At 37.1% G+C, this 14,878-nt stretch overlaps 1 protein-coding gene and 1 pseudogene across 2 annotated transcripts in view; both read right to left on the bottom strand.

Moving 5' to 3' along the window:
• ADAMTSL3 (ADAMTS like 3) overlaps positions 1-14,878 on the bottom strand; it is a 713,745-nt gene that overhangs the window by 284,329 nt on the left and 414,538 nt on the right. For both annotated transcript variants that reach the window (XM_074233985.1, XM_074233986.1), the window contains exon 8: positions 188-262. In XM_074233985.1, the coding sequence (XP_074090086.1) occupies positions 188-262 (75 nt within the window). The remainder of the gene's footprint in view (positions 1-187; positions 263-14,878) is intronic.
• Positions 436-13,428, bottom strand: LOC141520461 (large neutral amino acids transporter small subunit 2-like; annotated as a pseudogene).

Here is a 14,878-nt window from a genome sequence, read left to right as displayed (position 1 = left end):
AGAATGGTTCCAAGGACTTTGTTTACTTTCCACATCCCCCACTGGTTAGTATCACATCTACAAAAAGCATTCTTCTATATTCCACAGATGTAAATAATACAAGGGTGTGGATTTTTTTAAAGGGATTTCATTCTCTTCTAGTTGGGAAATAAACACAAGGTGTACATCTTATAAAAGAAATATTTACAGAGGTGTGCTGGTCCTTTCACAGTAATCCTCACACTTCGACTTCCCAGTGGAACAGCAATCACATTTTCTTCCCCTAGGAGGAAATAAAAAGAGAGTTGTAGTAAGAACAGAGTGTGATAGAAATGTTAAAAAAATACTCAATCAAAAACTCATTCTTGGGTTTTTCATTTTAACTTTAAATAGGTTTTTAATGTATTCCATTTCAAAATAGTTAATAAAATAGTTAAACAAGTAGTTTTTCACCCATTAAGTTCCTTATAATGATTTACACTTGGAGGAGATACAAAGACAAAATTTGGGAGAGATAACAAACATATATTTTGTAATGTGTCCTTGTTAGACTCACATGTCAGTGAATTGAAGGTTATAAGGGTCAAACATAGAGGGAATGAGATGAGAAGTAAAGTGAACTGACTTATGGTTACATGACTAATAAAAAGCAAAACCATATATTCTTATTCAAAAGGTCATCATTCAATACAACTAGTCCCAATTTAACAGTCAAAACAATTAAATTGTTTTGGAAAAACACAGACACACACACATAAGCAAAAAGAACCTTGAAAGTCATTTGGAGCAGTGGGAAATTATATTTATAAGCCCAAATAACTCGAGTATCAAGAACAAATTAGTTACATATTTATATTCTATGGATTCCATCTGAATTTATTTTGCAATCTTTGCACTGACTCATGGATTTGCTTAGTTTGTTTCACTCCATTCCCTCCCACACATAAATGCAACCAGTCCAGCTGTTCCATCATATTTTGCCCAATACCTCATTTCCTGTCACAGATCACAGTGTAAGTAGCAAGATGTATAGGAAATCAATCACCCACACAACACTAACTAATTACTTATGCTTCAGTTTAGATCTAGAAATTTATGTCAGGCCATTTCTCCTAGCAATAAACCTTGCTTTGCATGTACCCTGAAACTACCTCTGCTTGAATAAAGTTAACCCAAACAAGGAAAAGTTTCTGAATTTTTTCTCACTCTGATCTATTACAGCTTTAGCCCCATTTTCCCATTCTGACTTTCAGATGATTTTTCATGCTTTTTTTTCTCATTTCTTCCCTCCCCATGTTTTCTTGTTCTTGGGACTACAGGTATGGCTAAAAAATTTAGGGAAAAAGAATGATCTATACCCCACTCCCAATAACAATAAACATTTTGAAAGAAATCTTGGTAAAATACTTCTTTTCCTTTTTGATGAAATAGTTTTTCATTTGTTTACCTGTCTATTTAAGAATTTAATGAATATGTAATAGAGACTGGTAACTATCCAAATAGGTGACCATAATTTTAACTTTTGTTTTGTAAGGTTTTGGAGGGGTGCTTGTGACTGTTGATAATTGAAAGTTGGTCTGAGGTTGAATGTGCACCCTTAGGAGGAGAACTCAATAGAAAGTAGTGGCTCTAGCCATGGAACCTGAGGTCAAAATTCACCTCTGATAGCACACTTGGGCAACCTCCTGCATTTCACTTAATCTCATTGGACTTCTATTTTCTTATCTGGAAAATGAAGGGGTTGAATCAGATTGACTTTTGAAGACTCTCCCAATTTTAGATCTATGTTCCTATGATTTCTTTTAACAAGACATACAATATTCTTGCTACTGAAAACTTAGGCATAAGTTGTCATAGGTTGGTGTTGAAGCTATTTCACAGTTAAATTAACTGAAAATATTTCACACTTAATTTAACTGTCATGAGTGATTAGCAGATTATGGCATGCTAACAAGACTGTTCTTAATATGATAATCTGTTTAGTAACAAAGGCCTTAAGTGGAGCCAATCAGTTCATCAAAACAGAGTTGGCTCTGGTAGAGTAACAACCTGTCTGATTTTGCTTTTTTTATTATTTTAAAGTGTATGAAAAGAGTATTCCCTTACATGAGCATACAGCATTTCATAATACTGCAGCATCATAGCTCCAAAACTAACCAAGTAAAGGTTTCATCCCTCATCCTTAAATCTCTTGAGATATTTGGTCTCATCTATGGATTTGTGGACTTTCTATTATATTATTATTACTAAAGTTATTTTCATATGTGTTTTTCCTACCTAGACTATGAAGTTCTTGAGGACAGGGATAGTGCCATTTTTCACTTTAAGCCCATTCAAAAAGGTACCTCCTTCCTCTAAGGCACTATGGAGGAAAGACTAATAATTAGGATACAAGGAAAAAGTGACATAAATGTGGGTGGGAACTTCAGGCAACACAATGAAAAATTTGAGCACCAAGAGATTGATCATTTGTACTTTATTGTACTCCTCCTATCCTGAAATCTACAGACCATTCAAACAGACCCATTTGCTGATGTAACTCCACATCCTCTCTCCACACTTTTGTCTTGGTACTGGCTGTTCCCTATGCCTGAAATGCACTCAGTTTTCTAACTTTTTTAGAATCCTTCAGGTCAAGTACCATCTTCTATGCATAATTCCTCCCAAATAACAGAGTTCTTTCTAAAACTAGTATATATTTGTTGTGTTTATTTTGAATGTTCATATATTTATATAATGTTTTCCTGGAAAAAAACAACCAAACTTTTTAAAATCAAGGATTTTTTCATTTTTGTTCTTCTGATCTCAGTGGCTAAGATAATGGCTTAAATGAAGTAGGTAATTAATAAATACTTGTTTATTGATTCACTTAGGAAAAGGAGAATGGAAGATTTGGAGAAGGCTCTTGGGATGGGAAGCGTCTGACATGCTCCCTGAAGGAAGGGATGGACCTTATCTTTATATCTTCTTTGTATTTCTAGTCCCTAGTATTATACCCCATTTTCAGTAGGTGCCTCAGTCATTCAATAAATATAGACTGCATGACTATTACTTTTGAAGTACATGCTATGTATTGTATTTCCTTAATGTAGGTTTTGCATGCTGTATAACCCAGACTTAGATTACTTTAAGTTCCCTTCAAGACTATACCACAGTGGTATTTCCAGTAATTCTTAGGGTACAGTATGACTAAAGTTATTGCTATACTGTAGAGCCATATTAAGGGGAAAGCCTTCCAAAGAGAAATTAAAACATGTCTTCATTTACTGTCATTCTGTGGTTATGGCTCCTAAGGCCAATAATGAGTAGCAAAAGAGTTCTGGTTACATCAGAAAAAGTAAAAGCCTTTTTCCATAAATATATGATTTTTTCCCCTGTCAGTTTGGAAAAAGTAAAAACAAAAACAACAACAAGCAAAAGTTAAGATGATTTTCCATTTCTCTGAAGGACATAAAAATAACTCACTGTGGATAGAAAGATGAAATAAACACACCTCTTGAAACCTTTTCTATGGTATCTAAGTAATAGAAAATAATTCAGCAAAGTTAACAACTCAATTTTAGATATATTTAGAGAATTAATATGTTTTCATCATAATCTACTATGATGTAATTAACCATTTTCAGGTATTATTTTGGCAAGTAATGCCATCATTGATTCCTGTCATATTTGAACTAAAACTTGTACAGATTTCATGAATGGCTGCTTATACTTTCTTTCCATTTAAAAATTTATTACATAAAACTCAAATAAACAAATATAACTAAAACTAAAACACAAACCAACCAAAAGATACAAAAAGCTCATAATCCAGGATTTCTTGTCTAACTCAGGGAAAAATATCTGAAAACTTTTTGTTTTGTTTTCTACAAGACAATGGGGTTAAGTGACTTTCCCAAAGTCAAATAGTTAGTATCAAGTGTCTGAGGTTGAGAACATTTCAAAAAACAAAAGAAACAGAAAATGCCATCCAAAAAAGTAAGGTATCCACTTCACAAAAAAACAACGATACAAATAGAGGAAGAGATCAATAGGAGGGGACTTATCCTTCCCTGCTTCTTGGCTGATGATTCTTTTTTATCTGAGGCAGTGAAGTAGAGATGGGGATCTAACAGATGTTAGGTTTTAAAAGTGTGGGGGGGTGGGAGACAGGAGAAATGGAGCTATCCCTGGAATTTACCCTCCCTAGAATGAAAAAAAGATAACAAAAGGGATATTGGGAAAAAGAAGATTCTCTAGCTCCAGATCTATGTGAGCATGAGTGGTGGAGGAAAAAGTCTCAAGAGCAAAGAAGGAATGAACAGATCACAGAAAGCTTTGTGGGGATCCAATTTCCATGGATTCATCATCACTAACCTGCAGGTATGCTTGTGGAGGTTAAAATCAGCTTTATTTCAAAGATCCAACATCATATTCTATGAAACACATGGAAAATCAACTAAGAGATGTTTAGTATATCTGTTCCAAAAGCTAGTGAAGGACTTCATTTCCATTGCTTTGGGTAGCCAACTAAAGTCACTCCTTCCTTAATGAGGAAGAAAGTAGAAGGTCATTCAAATGGGTTTTTTGTAAATTGGCTTCCATCCTCCCTCACAGATCCCTTGATTCTATATTAGTGATATTTCCTATCTTTGGAAATAAGTCCTTAAGGGAAGGTACTGTTTGGATTGGAGTATATTTATAGGGAAAAGGAGTTTTAGAGAGTTGTTTGGAAAGAAAAGGGGAGCAGAGCTACTAAGCAACAGGAGGGGGAGATAAGATGACACTGGTCTTCATCTCAAGGCATACTCCTCCCCAAGCCCTCCCTCTCAAACTGAATATCTGAGATTATAGAATGAAATCTCTAGTGAGAATTGGGTAGCTCTAGCAGGGAAGGAAGGCTCACCTAAGAGAAAAAAATAGGAAAATTCATGACCTGATCCTGGTGTAGAAGATGATGGAAGAAGTTAGCCCAGCCCTGATTCCAAGCTGGGGACTTGGGTAACTCAAAGTTTCCCCAGAGGAAGAGGCCCCACCCCAGGGGAAAAAAAGAGTGTAATTCTGCAAAAATGGCAGCACTGAGAGTTGGCAGGGGCCCCTCAGGGACAGAGATAGTTAAATACCAGTGATAATTACCAAATCTCTCCTTTCCACTAAGGTCAGCCCCATGGTGGACAGAGGAGTTATAAACCCTATTACTAGGAAGGAAACAGTTACCTCTGTGAAACCAAAGAGGAAACAAATTTCTCTGACCTCAGAAAGCTTTGGCACTGAACTAGTCTTTAACCTGGGTCTTTCCAAATTTGTTCCACAGGCTTGGGGTGTGCTTGAATGCCTGTATATGGATGGTGGGGAGGGAGAAGAGATAAGGAAATAAGAAGGGTGCTCATTCTTTGTTAGTCCCTAACCCTATAGGAAATTTGTATGCATTTGGCAAGGAGCTACAAGTGAGACAACAAGCTCAAGTATGTGGGGGAAAACATTCCTTCCTATTCTGACATTCCTGCACCCCACAACAGGCTCACAAGCTGCTGCTACCATCAATTCCCCTTCCCGAAGAGACCTCTGGCTTCCATGTCTGAGTGACTACTCCTTCCCCAACCTAGGCCTCTTTCCTTAAGTTCTGAAAGAGAAAAGACAGGCCAGTACCAAACTTGGTTGTATTCCTGAGGATGCTATTCCAGGGGTTTTCACATGCTTGTTGGCACCAGGATTTCCTAAGGAAAATATTCCTGGATGGCTTCACTCATAAAGGGGTGGAGTCTGTGTAGAGGAACTTAAAGGCTGAGTAGGGGGTTCCCCTCCTTAGAGAACAGTACTGGGAAATGGTATTCCTGCACAGACCCTAGTGTTCTGTGGCTGATTCTTTGTATACAAATTTCAAAATTTATAATTTCCCTCCCCCCCCTGACTGTTCATGCTCAAGAACAGTTTTGGGTGAAGGAGCTTGAGTGAAGGATGATGGTGGAAGGGATCTAAGGTCAGAGAAGCTCAGAGAAAAAACTTTTCAAAATCAGGGGTGGGATGAGTCAGTTGACTCCAGTTTGCCAAGGACAGTGGATGTATAGATGGGTTGTACTTTCATATCATCAGTAGATTTCTCAATTTTTTTTTTGTTTTTGCAAGGCAATGGGATTAAGTGACTTGCCCAAGGTAGGTAATTATTAAGTTTCTGTGGCTACATTTGACCTCGGGCCCTCCTGACTCCAGGGCTGGTGTTCTATTCACTGTGTCACCTAGTTGCCTCCGATTTCACAATTTTTGATGGGCTTTCATCCGTACACAACTACACAAAGTTTTTTGATCATCAAGGTCAGGGAAACATTAGTTTCAGTGCGGCCAGACACATTGAGAAAGTAGACAGGGACACTTGTCATCATGATAGTCAGGCCAATACCACAAACTCTGGACTCTGATCACAGACTCTGAAGACCAGCAGGAATGACCAGAATAGCAGGTAGATGACAGGAAATGGCAGGTTAATTTGATTGGGCTGTTGATATTAGGTTACTTCCAGGGCAGGATAATCTGCTCAACAATTGTGACACCATAGAATAAGTAACTGATGAAGCCTACAATGAACGAGTGTATCTATATCACTGGTCACCAGCATCACCAGCGTGGAGATATACATGGTGAGGAGAGCAGGGATTGGAATACAATGCTTTACATGGACTATGGCCAGGTCACTGGGAAGGTGACCCTCCTGGGGTCTAGCAAATAATATTCTGAAGGGTGTAATGAAAGGTCCACTGATTCTAGTGAATGTGGACAGAGTGATAGAAATGGTTATGATCCAGGCCATGATCCCTGGGAAGTTCTCTCCAAAGGTAACAGGGAGGCTAGCAGCTCCTTGGGGGACATCACAGTAAAATAAGTGATATTGGCAAAGACATATACAAATGTGACCCATGAGCTGAAAATAGCCCAAGGAAGGGTCTTGTAGGAATCAACTAGTTCTTCTGTCACATAATTAAGCCAGTTCCAGCCTCTATAAGTAAAGGAGTTATGAAGAAAAACCAGTATGATGAGGCTGATCCCTTTCGGATCATTTTGGAGAATTTTGGAAATTCTCAAATGTGTTTTTGGGTTCTAGTCAGAAGTACTGTCCTTTGCAGATCTGCACAATCCCCATGACAAAAATAAGGCCTAGGGCCAAGAGTTTCCCAGTTGGGAAGACATCCTGCACACTAGCACATTCCCATGTGAAGAATATTAAGCAGTTTCTGTCCAGGGGACCCAGCCCAGACTCTATAGGGAAACAATAGAGAAGGTGAGAACAATGAAAGCCTGGTTGGTAGGGTAGATTACTACTAGAAAAGCGATCCACAGCCTTAGGAACCCAGCCAGGCCTCCAAAGATGTTGTTGACATAAGTGTAGTCACCTCCAGATTTAGGGATAGTCACTCTGAGTTCAGTATAACATAGGTCACCCACTGTGTGGGTGCAGTGAGTAACCTTATTGCAATTCATGTAATCAAAGCAAGACCTGTAAAGCCAGCATTCTCCAGAATACTTTTCGGTGAGACAAAAATTCTGAAGCAATGCTATTTCCTACAATGATGCTGCAAGCATTGACCAATCAAATCTTTTTCTTCAATGCTACTCCAACTGATCCAAAACCAGCATCTGGACTAGGATCAGACTCACTCTTGCCTCTGGGGCTCTTTTCAGCATTATTTCAGTGCTTTCCATCTTTTTGGGGAAAAAAGTCTTCCACTGAAACTTCCTTTCCCTCTGTCTACATACTTATCTGTGCATTTCTTCCTAAGTCTTTCAAATAAAAATACTTTCCCTAAAATAATTATATTTTGTCTGGGTCCTTTTAAAACGTCAGATTAAAAAAATCCTCAAATATATATTTGTATATTATGTATATATTGTATATATTTGTATTTATATTTTATTTGTATGTATGTATGTATTGTATATATTTGTATAATTATGACACTTTCCCAGAATGCCAGTCCTGAAGCCAGGAGAACCTAGGTTCAAATCCAGTCTCATATATTTCCTTGCTGTGTGACCCTGGGCAAGTCACTTAACCCTGATTGCCTCACATCCAGGGCCATCTCCAATACTCCTGATTCCTATCTGGACCCAGATGACTCTGGAGGAGAAAGTGAGGTTGGTGACTTAGCACAGGCTCCCCTCACTCAAATCCAATCCCTAAGCATGTCATGGCATCACCTTTGAGAACAGAGGACAAACATCTGGTTGCCACCAAAGAAAGTGGTTTTAAAAAGGGAAATTAGATGTATAAAAAAAATAAATCTGGACACATGATTCACAAGAGGGAGGGAATGTGGATCTCCTGAACTGGGGCTTAATTCTGCTCAGATTACACAGGCAGTTGTTTCATTCAGATGCACCAAAAGACAGTTTGTATTTCCCATGAGCTCTTTCCTCAGATCAACACCCAAAATGGATTTTAGCTTAACTTCTTTTTTCTTTACTTTTTTTAAATTTAAATTTAATTTTATTAAAGATATTATTTGAGTTTTACATTTTTCCCCCATCTTGCTTCCCTCCCCCCTCTCCCCCACAGAGAGCACTCTGTCAGTCTTTACTTTGTTTCCATGTTGTACCTTGATCTAAATTGGGTGTGATGAGAGAGAAATCATATCCTTAAAGAGAAGAGAAGTCTAAGAGGTAACAAGATCAGACAATAAGCTATCTGTTTTTTTTTTTCTAAATTAAAGGGAATAGTCCTCGCACTTTGTTCAAACTCCACAGCTCCTTATCTGGATACAGATGGTATTCTCCTTTGCAGACAGCTTGAAATGGTTCCCAATTGTTGCACTGATGGAGTGAGCAAGTCCTTCAAGGTTGAACATCACTCCCATGTTGCTGTTAGGGTGTACAGTGTTTTTCTGGTTCTGCTCATCTCACTCAGCATCAGTTCATGCAAATCCCTCCAGGTTTCCCTGAAATCCCGTCCTTCCTGGTTTCTAATAGAACAATAGTGTTCCATGACATACATATACCACAGTTTGCTAAGCCATTCCTCAATTGAAGGACATTTACTGGATTTTTCTTTACTTTTTAAAAAGCTATTAGGGTAAGAATAGTTTGCTTTTTTTACTGACTAAGTATTAGTAAAAATTATCTGTGCATTTTCTTTTAGAAAAACAAACTGCCATGAAAGGTTGATTCTTGAAACATTTTCTAGTTGGCACTACAGGGAAATGATCATTGGATGACAATGTACCATTCAACTCTTCTTTAGAAATTAAGAATTATATTTATATTTAGACTATCAATGAGCACACCAACTAGAAGTTAACATGTGACCTGTGGAGACATTTATATATTACTTAAAAGGATGCTTGAATATATCATATTTTATAATGAGATGCAATCTCTATCTTATGAAATATTTAACTCAGTTCTCTAGTTGCTATATTTAATTTATGCAGTTTATTCTTTTAACAAAAATTTAGACTTTGATCCTCCAATGAATATTAGCAATGGGGGATAGGATGAAAGCATATTTCCTCATCCTATGTGTCCCTTTTTCAATTTTTTTTTTCTTTTTAAAACTCAGTCATGGGAAATCTCTAATACATAGGAATCTTTTCTCTAGATCTAGTTTAGTTTTTAAAATGAATTTTAGATCAAGAACTAAAAGAGGTCAATTAGAGCAATCCCTTCACTTTACAAATAAGGGAAATGAAGTCCAAGGAATTCCAATGATTTAATCACATAGATAGTGCCAGAGATAAAATTTGAACCCACTTCCTTCAATTCCAGAGTCAAGACTAGGACACTATCATACTAATTGAAATCTCTTTTTCAAATCATCAGTGGAGGGACTACCCACATTAGTCAAACACTGAAGTAGCTCAGTATTACCATGTAGGTATGATTCTTTGATAGTTTCTACTCCGACCTTCAACCTTTCCATGAATGTTTTCATGAATAATTCCTTTGTAGAATTTCAGGAGTGTCTGTAGTTTCTGAACTTTTCTGACTGAGTAGATTAAGGGATCTTACAAGCCATCAACTCCAGGGCTCCATTTTAGAGATTTGAAACCTTAAGTACAGAAAGGTTAGGTGAGTTGCACAGGGCCTTACAGGTAGGATTCAAAATTAGATTTTTTTTGACTCAAGTCCAGTATACTAAACCACATTGGAAAATAGCTTCCAAATGGTGTCTTGTAAATCCCCGAGACACCTAGGGATTCAGATTCTGAAATGAGAGTCATAATCACAGAAGTGTTACCAAAATCAAAATTTTGAAACTTAAAACTTTTTGTTAATAGATATAATGGGACATTAGATATTCCTGGGTTCATCTTCTGGCTAGTTGGGAATTTTTCAATGATCGAGATGTCCAGCAACATCTTCTGCTATTCACTTATTTATTTGAAAATATTTATAAGTGGCTATGTGTTAGGTAGCATCATGGGAGAGAGAAAAATAACCTATTGATACAAATACAGCCTCTACTTTCTCCCCAATCTGATTTGTATATTTTTTCAATAATGTCTATATACAATTTTCCTTTGAATGATGAATGTGATCTATATTGGAGGAGTTGATTATCTTTCTTAGAGTAGTTTCTTGCTTGTCAGAATATTTTCTTCTTCTCTCTGCCTCCTAAAATGATTATCAAAATATTCGGTTTGGCTATGGAAATGCAGTAGTAATTACAATCACAGGATCTGTTTATTTTATTAGCTATCAATAATAACAATAATAAGAACTATTTAAGATTATTCCCAATAATAGAAATAGCAACTATTTTATGGAGCCCTTTAAACAAAGAATTTTCTTCACAACTCTGAATGTGAATAGTACAAGTAGTAGTATTCTTTTAAGATGAGGAAACCAAGTCTTTAAAAGGTAATGTTAGTTTTTAACTTGGTCATTGTAGAAATAGTTTTGCTTGACTGTACACATTTGTGAGAGGTTATGCTTTTCTTGCTTTCTCAGTGAGAAAGAGAAAAGGGAGAAAAGTTGAGAACTGAAGAATATAGACCTGAAAATAAAATGGAATTGAATATAAACACATTTTTTTTTTTTACAAAGAATGGTTATGTTACTTATTCAACTCTATGATACTAAGAGGTACAGTCTAGCATCAAACCCAGGTCTTCTGATTGGTTACCCTTCCAAAGTCCTTTCTACTTGCCAGTCAGATGGTGACTTTGCACAGCCCTCCCTTACTTAAATCCAATTCACTTGCAAATCATGGCATCACCTCCCTGTTATCATGGTCCTTTTTGATAACAAAGGACAAACAACAACACTGCTTATAATTTAGGTGGTATAAATTTCCTATATTGTTGCATCCTTGTCAAATTAACTTTGTTTTGTTTGATCACAACATTAAATTCTGAATGGATAAATTAAGTCTAGGTCATTATGGTAACTCAGTCACCTAATTACAACTTAAAAAAAATAGGAGGGCACTCTTGGGATCCAGCTAAAAATTCAGTCAATTCACATGATAATGGAAAATGGTAAAGCAAGGATGCTTAGAGATCCTAAGTGTGATCTCGTGACTATCAGAAGGCTCCACTCAGTCAGAAAATGAGAGTCCAAGTTTACTCTCCCCAGAGAAGGCAGTGTAATAGAATTTGAGATTGAAGACCAGAAGAACTAGGTTTGAATGTTGACTATGCTACAAATGGTATGGGTTTCCTTGGGCAAATTAATTCCCTCTCTTGGTTTCAATTTCCTCATTCGAGATTAGTTTAAATGATATTTAGCTTTCTTTTCACTTCTTAATTCTATGAACCTAAACAGGAGAGGTAAATTTCCAGGGACTAAGTTTAAAACTTATTTCCTGCCTCAAACTATTGGCAGGATATTGGCAGCAATGTTACATTTTCCTGTACCACCCTGTCCCAGATATGAAGAAGATAATCTCTCTTGCCAGTATAGTCTCTTTACTTGCCAATCTTTGGTACACTCAGGCCAGGGAACTCCTCTAACTTTCTTCAGGCATAGGAAGTGGAGAAAATGCAAAATAGCCAGTTATATGCTGGAAAAACCACTACTGTACTTAATTAGAACATTAAAAACACACCAACTGCCAATATTTGATAAGAGGCAGCTTTTCTACTATAATCCTTCAATTGAAGTGTTTAGAAATTTTTGGTTTTTTCCTGTGACCCAAATTAACCTTGTAATTAACATTACCATGCTGTACTTTCCATTTAAGAAAATTTTTGACTGATTTTGGTATAATGGAAATAAATAATATCACCACCAAAACAGCAAGAAATAAATGATCTAAGATATATACCATACAGTGAACTGTGAGGGAATCAGCTAGCTGCTTTTCTCTCCAGAAGTCTGTTTCATTTTCTGTGGTGTTGTAAAAGATACTGACACTTTAAACTTGTTTTTGAAGCAGTTTCTAAAGGCACCTCTGGGCAGGACTGTTAATTTAGTAAACCAGGACTGTATATTTTAAAAAGAAAAAGTAGCCAGTCAGCTTTAGAATAACATAAGCAGATGGGAGGGATCTGGAACACTTCTTTCCTTTTTAGAAAAAAGAAGCAAAAAAGGTAGAAAAACTTCTTGTGTTTGGCAAAAGCTAGACAAGAGCTTTGACATTCCCAGAAAGGATGGGACACTACATCTGGCTGGGTCTTCTTTTTCCTTTTTTTCCCTTCCCTTAGTGACTGAAAAAACTGGAGAGCAAAAGCAGAGATGAGTCCCTCCTGTTGATCAGAATCTGGCTAAGAGCCCAGAGGGTGAGGCCCAGACCTTTTTAACTGAGAAAAAGTCTCTCAAACTCCTCTTGGAGCATTTACTGCCCAAAATGCTCATCTGACATTTAGCCTTTGCAATCTGCTATGATTGCTAATCTCTGTGTAAATCATCCTTCCCTCAGACAGCCAGGGGAAGGGACCCTTTTCTATCCTTCTTCGGTATGCCTAGTGCCAAGCTGAAAAAAAAGTGCACAATAGAATGAAGAAGATAATGCCTATGAGATTACTCTCAGTGCTGTTATCAAGAAGGAAAAAGAAAAAAAGTGAGCACAGTGAGCCAAACATAAAACAAGCAAAGCTTTTAAGCCAAGAGGATTCAAGCTTTGTTGATTTCTTTTTCAGGATACCTAATGAGATGTGCTGCCCTTAAACATGACCCTGGGCATCTTGACTCTACCTTAAGCTTCACTAGTCAAAGTTTCTTTGACATCAAAGAGGATGTCATGAATATCTGATAACAATTTCTCAATATCAAGATTGTGGGTGATCTATTTTTGGAAAGGTTCTAGATAGAGTAATAACTCTCTTGACCCTGAAAGCTCACTCTATTCCTGGATGTTATACAACAGTGTACTTCTGCTCCTGTAGACTTTGCCTCTGGATAGCTCTTTCTCCCCAAATCTCCATTTTAAGGAGGCAGCAATGTATTAATTCCTTTGCAAGCTGTTTTGTTCTTCAACACCCCTGTGCCTGTTTTACCACTTACCTTTCCAGTTCCCTTTTGTGGGTTGTCTTCTCCCATTAGAATGTAAGTTTCTTTGATGATTTTCTATTTGTATTTTCATCCCCAACACTTAGCACAGTTCCTGATATATAGAACTTAATAAAGACTGGTTAACTTGCTTGATTTGATTTGATTTGACCTGATTTGACTAGAACAGGACTGACCAGAGCAGCTGACTTTGCAAACTGCTAACAGAAGTGGGTAGTTAAAAAGATGTGCTAAGGCTTTGAGAACCAAGTGCTACATTTTCTGTGACACTCCTCCCCTAAGCTTGAAAGGAAAAGTCTGGCAGCTCCTCTCATTCCCACCTTTCAGGTGTGAAACCCACAGGTATGTAGAGATGAAGGAAGTAGCGAGTTGTGCAGAGGCAATATTACCTTTAAAATTACAGCCTCTAATGGTTTAAAGTTTGATAGGACAGGAATTTCCCATTTATAACATTGTTGATAACATCAGCTAGCCACCTTCAATGCTGTTTTATTTAAAGTTGTATTTGGGAGGGAAATAGTACTGGAATGAGAATGAATCCATCAACGATGGGTTGGAAGAGGCAACTTCTAACTAGGGTAGAATTCAATGGCATAGTGAGCGGAGTGCTGGTCCTGCAGGCAAGAGATCTAGGTTCAAAATCCCGACCCCTACATTACCTGTATGATTGCTAACTTTTCTTAGCCTCAGTTTCTTTGTAAGTCAGAGATAATGCCTGTGCTCATTATCTCATAGAGCTGTTATGAGAAAAGCCTTTTGCAGACCTTAAAACACTAAACAAATGTGAGTTGTTACTATGACTCCAAGAGTTAAGAATGCATTTCACTGGGCATGAGAGCATCATGTCAAGGCTTTCTACTATCCTTTCTAATAAATAACAGAAGACCCTACACTTGTCCCAAAATGAACTACTTTTTTCTGGCATTTGGCCTCTGCTGAGTAGTTGCTTGGCATGTTCTGAGAGCTCTAGCACACAAAAAAGCTTAGATGTTATGATTGCTCTATTAAGACTACAACTGATACCCCTACAAAAAAGACCTCCTTTCTTTGACCTTAGCTCAATTCTATACTAATTTTTTAAAAAAAAAGAGAGAAAAAGGAAAAGTCAAGATTTCACTACAAATGTACTTAAAACAATGAGCTAGATGTGAGAGAGCACAAAAACCAAAGTGCAGCAGTGATTTGCCCAAGGTCACATAGATAGTTAACAATATCAGATCTAGAACTGGGGTTTAACTCTCTGGCCTCTTGATGCTTTGTTTTCTGTTCTTTCTATTATACCATGTTGAATTCTTTATTAAGCTCAACTAAGTAAATGCTGAGATACATTAAAAATGAACCAGGTAATTGGTCTCAATATACATTTTCATATCACACTACCAGTGGGGGAATCCTTTTCATTCACTGTGGGAATACAAAAGAAGATGGATATTGGGTTATGCCTGTTAGAAAGTGGATTTCAGCAACATTACTATGCTTG

The sequence above is a fragment of the Macrotis lagotis genome, chromosome 4 (genome assembly GCF_037893015.1).
Source record: "Macrotis lagotis isolate mMagLag1 chromosome 4, bilby.v1.9.chrom.fasta, whole genome shotgun sequence".
Taxonomy (NCBI): domain Eukaryota; kingdom Metazoa; phylum Chordata; class Mammalia; order Peramelemorphia; family Peramelidae; genus Macrotis; species Macrotis lagotis.
The sequence above is the reverse complement of the archived record's forward strand: the minus strand, read 5'-3'. Positions and strand labels throughout refer to the sequence as shown.